The following is a 6124-nucleotide window of genomic DNA, read 5'->3' on the forward strand; positions in this document are numbered from 1 at the left end:
TCTTTGGTATCAGTCGTTGGTTGGTTTAGTGTTAAAAGTACAATTGGACTCACAAAACATTCAATATCTTATATGTGTAAATAATCGGGATACCCCCGGATTCCCCCGCGTTCCTCAGAGTCCCGCTGTTCCCGCTTGCAAGGACTTATATTGATCCCTGCTCAAGTGCCTGTAGACTCCATCGCGATTCAAGTAAAATATTGGATCCGATAGCCGGGTCAGATCGTAGCCCTCATTGGCCAACTCGCGCTTCTTCAACTTGAAGGTGGCCGTGCGCGGAATCTCGTCCAGCAGCCGAATGAAGAGGGGTCGCGCGTAGGCCGGCAGGCTACCCCTCAGCATAATCGACAGATAATCCATGTCCACTTTGCGGCCGGGATCCACAATCGCCGCCATGCCAGCCTTGCCCTCCACATGGGGGATCTGAAAAGATAACGAGAATTTACCAACCAAACAAATTTTACGCGTATTTTGTGCGTTATCTGACGTTATCAGGCTCTGACTCAACTGCGGCATCAAAGAGCTGACTCACCTCCACGCCATAGACCACACAGTCCTCGAGGCCAACGCAGTTCGTTATGATGGCCTCCACCTCTTGGGTGGCCACGTTCTCGCCCCGCCAGCGGAAGGTGTCACCCGTGCGGTCCTTGAAGTAGAAATAGCCGAGTATATCGCAGACCACCATGTCACCGGAATTGAAGAATACGTCGTCCTTGGCAAAGACATTCCGCAGTAGCTTCTTCTCCGAGGCGCCCTTGTCCGCATAGCCATGGAAGGCGCTGACCGCGCGTCGGGAATCCACCTTGCCCACCAGCAGACCTGCCTCCCCGGGTCGACAGCGGATGCAGTGGCCCCGTGGGTCCTTCAGTAGCTCCCCCGTCTCTTCATCGCAGAGCAGCACCTGGACGGGATAGATCTTCCGGCCGTAGACGGGCACAAAGCCAATGGCGCCCTCGCGGTTCGAGATGTTAATCAGATTGGAGTTTCCTTCCGTGGCGCCGTATATCTCGCCTATCTGCGGTATGGAGAAGCGGCGGACGAACTGCGACCAGATCTGTGGCCTCAGCCCGTTGCCGTACATCATACGAAGGCGATGATGCTGCTGCTCAGGGGTGTAGGGCGTGGCCAGCAGGTAGCGACACAGCTCCCCGATGTACTGGGCCACGGTGCAGTCGTTGCGGCTGCAGTCGAGCCAAAAGTTCTTGGCCGAAAACTTCTTGCGCAGAACAACAGTGGAGCCGTTGAGGAGAGCCATGCCCACGCCAACAATTCCCCCGGCGGTGTGATAGAGGGGCAGAGGATTATACACCACATCGTCGCGGTTCAAGCGTAGCATGTAGAACGTTCCGGCGGCCATGAAAAGGAAGCGGAGGTTGGTAATGACAGCCGCCTTGGGCAGTCCCGTGGTGCCGGATGTGTACACATACAGCAGCTTGGAGCGCGCTTCCTCTGCTGAGGATGAGGGCGGCAGGGCCATGGCCTGTTGCGTCGCCAGGGCGGCACTTAGGTCCACGGCTCCTGGCAGTAATTCATGTCCGGGAATGGTCCTCAGCTCTTTATCGGTGTACTGATAGACGGGAAGGCATGGCAGCTGCTCCTTCTCGATCAGCGATTGTAGAACATCCATCAGCTCGCTTCCGAAAATGAGGGCCTTGGCGTTGGCCACTTTGATGGAGTGCAGCAGCGACTCTCCCCGAAGATTCGAGTTGATCAGAGCCGTGATCACGCCCAACTGCGAGAGGCCGAGCCAAATGCAGGGATACTCCAGGCGCGTCTCCATCAGCAGGGCCACACAGTCGCCCCTCTGCAGTCCTTGCGTACTGAAGAATCCTGCCACCTTCTCGCTGAGGAGCAGGGCCTCGGCATAGGTGATCCTGCGATCGTCCATGACAAAACAGGACTTTTGGGGCTGCGCGCGGGCCAGTTGCTGGAAGCATCGCGCTATGGTGAAGCCACCTCGATCCCGCTTCAGGAGATACAAATTGAGGGCCAAGAAGCGCTGCAGAGCCCTGCAAGAGGAACCATTTAGGTAAGTATCTTAGTAACTTTCAAAACATACTCACATTATGTCCCTCTGGGCGGTCATTACCAGGGAAAACACAAATGTGGGACTCCGCAGGAGTAGACCCAAGAGCGCGGCGAAAATAACGCTGGCCACGGCAGTATCGCAGCAGAAGCAGAAATAAACCAAAGATGCCGCAATCAGAGTGCCCAGACGGGTGGCAAGCTTTTGCTTCAGGTTGAGCTCCAGCTGTATCTCCATTTTCTTGCCTCCAGGCTGTTGGTCCTCCTGGTCGCCGAGTTCTCCGTTCTCACTCACTGCAAAGGCAAGGCATTAATGATTTACTCAACATTTTCATGTTTAGTCTGACAGCAATGGCAAGGCCAGACACCTGACAGCAGACCAGAAATCCCCACACTAACCCTTCGACTAACGCCTAGGGCAATTGTCTAGCTTCGACTGGAATAGTGATAGTGGGCCTCTGATAGCGTGATAGGGAGCTTCCCTGATAGCGACTAAGTTTGTGGATCCCAAGTTCTTATCAATGCATGGTGCCGGGGCCGTTAAGGAGTGGGGTATTGACAGAGTCTTAAGATAGTTGGGGCGTGAAAAATCAAACAAGTGTGAAATATACACTGTGAAACAGGTTTGAGCTACAATGTTGTTGATCATTGAAATGGAACCATTCCGCTGAATGAATTCTTTGTCATTCTACTCAAATTACAAATGCAATTATAATTACAGCCGACTGGCAACGAGTCTGCTTTACATATTTATTTAAATATAATATATGCTGAAAAACCAGCTTAAATACTTTATACCATGTATTCCCCTGGGTTTTGTTTAATCCTATCTTATAGTCTCTTATGTGACAGCTTTTCTGGGGGGAAAAGCGCTAATTGGACCGTACAATTTATTCACTTAACTTTGACGACCTAACCTAATGGCTTACTATAAATGATAGTGCACGAAGGGGTAGTACTCGACGTAATCTCAAGATTTTAACCCATTTGGCTTGGAAACTTTTAGGTCTCAATGAGAGTGAAATCTTAACTAATCTCCCAACATGCCATTTAGATTAGCTGCGTCTGAAAGTGAAGTGGAAGCTATCGGCAAATAAAAACTGCACTGGGTGACTGCCATTGAACCTGGGGCTGGTCCCAGCAAAACAGCTGATATCACAATGGGGCAGACAGCTAATGGTTTAGAGGGAAACATTTGGCAGGTGGGACAAAGGAAAAATAGCGCTACCCAGAACTGAGTGATAAATCAAAGAGAAAAAAGCAGCCACAGCTTTCATATGGGGTGCGAGCGTACCTAGTCAATTCTAGGTTTACAAATAAATTACTTTGTTTGCCTTTTCAAATGAGTCTATTGCTCAAAATTGGAGCAGATTTTCGTTTGTTTCGGGCACAGAGGTTCCCTACACGAGTATAAGGGTTAACGAAGCTATCAGGCACCACGGACTGGGACCGGAGACAAAGTTCATTGCTACTCGCGAAACATCCAGTATGGACATGCCCGACTCTATCTCTATCTCCATGTTTACACAAACACTACTGCATATGCATGTGATTGTCGATGTGTGTATGTGATTGGGTGGCGTCTATGTTGGGACCTTGACTTATTTCGAATTCCGATCACAGAACGATCGCCACGCACTTCTTGGCACTGTCTTCCGCGGGTTACGTGAGCCCAGCCCATGGACTGCGAATGGGTTCTACGAGCATTATTCCACATTTACACTATTGTTCTGAGCGGTTCGTGGCTGTCAGCGTCAGCCCCCGTCATGATCAATGCAATTCACTTTTCAATGTCAGTGCAGCAGCGCCTACTGTGTTCTCTTCTCTTCTCTGACATACTTTTTACTGCACGAACGTCAACGGTTCTTTGGGATAAGCAGAAACACGCAAAACAACTCGAAAACAGTGATCGCGAACGCGAGCTGAACGGACGGCTGGGGATCGTGGAATTGAGCAAAAAAGGGGCCATCCGTCGGCCTTTTATAAGCGAAGTCGGGGAGAGAGAGAGAGCGTAAGCTCCAAAGTTGGAGAGTGAGAGACCCCCAGCATCAATTACCTACGCCAAAGCATATTAATGCACGGCGTGGCTTCATGAAAGACCGCTCTCACGACATTCGAATATGTTCTTTCAATTGAGGTGTTTGTTCGGTTACTAGCGAGCGCCAGAGAGAATAAAAGTAATGAAGAGAGTGAAGGCCTTACCTTTCATAAATACACCTTGGGTAAGCAGTTAAGACTACTACAACTCCCTTTACAAAACTCTCAAAAGAAAACACTCTTTGGATATCCAAGGGCCAGCCGTAGCATTTGTTACACCATTGGAGAATTGTTAATCGCTTCCAAATCGCATGCAATCTTCAAAGTTTTTCCATTTTTCCAAACACCCGATTGACTGTTACCACGTGTTGCAGCACCTGCTAGAATTTTCCGGCTAGCATTCTCGCTTGTCGAATTTTTTTAATTAAACATTTTTTATACGACATTGGCATGGCCTGCGCGATGAAAAAACAAAGCGAAAACCAATTTGTCGCTGCCCCAACTTCTCCCTCCCCCTTAAAGAAACGCCTATGTCAAAATAAATTAACATAGAGCAGCGCAGCAGCGCCGTCAGCGTCGCTTCGCTGTCAAATGCCGGCAGCAGAAATATAAAAAATATGTGCATACTTTCGGGCGCGCATATAAAAAGTGTGCGCATACTTTTGGCAGCTTTTGAGTTATAGACGGTGTGAGGGCGAAACTAAGTGAGCGAATGCATGTGTGTGTGAGAGTGTGTGTTTGAGTTGCGATTGTGGCAGTGTGTGTGTGGGATTGCCTGTAATTGACACATGTTACGCGCACAAAAGCGGCACTGGCAGCGGCAACTTGCCTCGCCGCTTCTCAGCCCAGACCGTGACCCGCACCCAGAGACCCCGACCCCCGACCCAGACGCATGGCTCCATCCCGGCCATCGTTATTATCGACAATGGCGCCGCCAAAAACACACTCTCATCTGGCGCTCTCTCTTTCTCTCTCCCTCTGCCACTGTCTCGCGTGTTCTCCCTGCCTCTCAGCCCCCATACTACACACTCGCATGCCTTTGCTGCACAGCCTTCAAATGCAGGCTCAGGACACAGAGAGAGGCAACCTCAGTCAACTTTGTTTGTAGCCGGCAAAAACAAAAACATACACACACACACACAAACTTACAGAGGACACACACAGAGCACCGTTTGCTGATAACGTTAACGTCAGCTGTGCGGCACTTTGGGGCACGGCACACGTGAGTTCTGGCTATGAGTCTGACTCTGGTTTCGGGGGATGAGGATGAGGACGAGGGCAGCCAGAGTCGTGCGCAGGCAAGCGTCAAACGTTTTGTACCTTGGACCCCCAGGCGACATTCACCTCCCTTCCCTCCTCTCCTCGCCCTCACTTCGCCAGGCATTTGTTTGTGTTGTCAACAAAAGTTTCTTTGAAATCAGTAACAGATGTCGATTGAAATGGCACAATTGCTGCCTGCTCGGTCCCCGTCCCTGGTCCTGGTCCTGGTCCTGTGGCCTACCCATGCTCTGGCTCTGGCTTTGGCTCTGCGTTTGGGTCTGTGCCTGGTGGAGCATCGCCGGGCGCCCGGTACTTATGATGAATATTTTTACGCCAGACACAACACAGGCCCAAGATATCCCGAGCGGCGGGCACATTTTAATTAAAATTCTGTGCTCAAGTTTTAATGTTAATGCATTGGCATCGATGGAAGCTGGAAAACAATGGGACGGAAAATCGGGACGGGGTATATCTGATAGGAAGGGAAACTCTGAATAGTATGCCTTTGTTTGCAGCACGTTATAGAGTATCCCGGGTACAGTTTTAAGCCCCAGGCTGCTGCTGCTGCTGCTGCTGCTACTGCTGCTACTGCTGCTCCCTTTCAGTGTCCCTTTATTGACATCGGACTCTGTACATCCCCATCCTTATGTGTGTGCACGGAGCGCCTTGTGGCTGCTGGCGATAACAAACGATAACTGCATGTTAAATAGAAGCTGACGAAAGGAAAGGCTAGCCCGCACAGGGAGAGGGCTAGGCTGCCTGCCAGAGAATGACAGCATATGCAAGTTGGACGCCGGACGTG

The 6124-nt window shown here is 50.6% G+C and overlaps 1 protein-coding gene across 1 annotated transcript; it reads right to left on the reverse strand.

Annotated features, from left to right (window-relative positions):
- On the reverse strand, window positions 1-3941 carry LOC6601319 (long-chain fatty acid transport protein 4). The gene is made up of 4 exons (XM_026986068.1): window positions 3865-3941; window positions 2064-2319; window positions 533-2009; window positions 1-423 (listed from the first exon to the last, which is right to left on the reverse strand). Coding segments are annotated over exons 1-4 (2043 nt in total). The 5' UTR covers window positions 3866-3941; the 3' UTR covers window positions 1-114.
- Between the last annotated feature and the right edge of the window lie 2183 nt (window positions 3942-6124).

This window comes from Drosophila persimilis, unplaced genomic scaffold (genome assembly GCF_003286085.1).
Source record: "Drosophila persimilis strain 14011-0111.01,24,50 unplaced genomic scaffold, DperRS2 tig00000002-arrow-pilon, whole genome shotgun sequence".
NCBI lineage: Eukaryota > Metazoa > Arthropoda > Insecta > Diptera > Drosophilidae > Drosophila > Drosophila persimilis.

Bases quoted from the DNA above. Each gene is read 5' to 3' on its own strand.
- LOC6601319 (XM_026986068.1), bottom strand. The intron at 2,010-2,063 runs GTGAGTATGTTT...TTCCTCTTGCAG, and splicing joins ACCGCCCAGAGGGACATAAT to GGCTCTGCAGCGCTTCTTGG. The intron at 424-532 runs GTGAGTCAGCTC...TTATCTTTTCAG, and splicing joins GTGTGGTCTATGGCGTGGAG to ATCCCCCATGTGGAGGGCAA.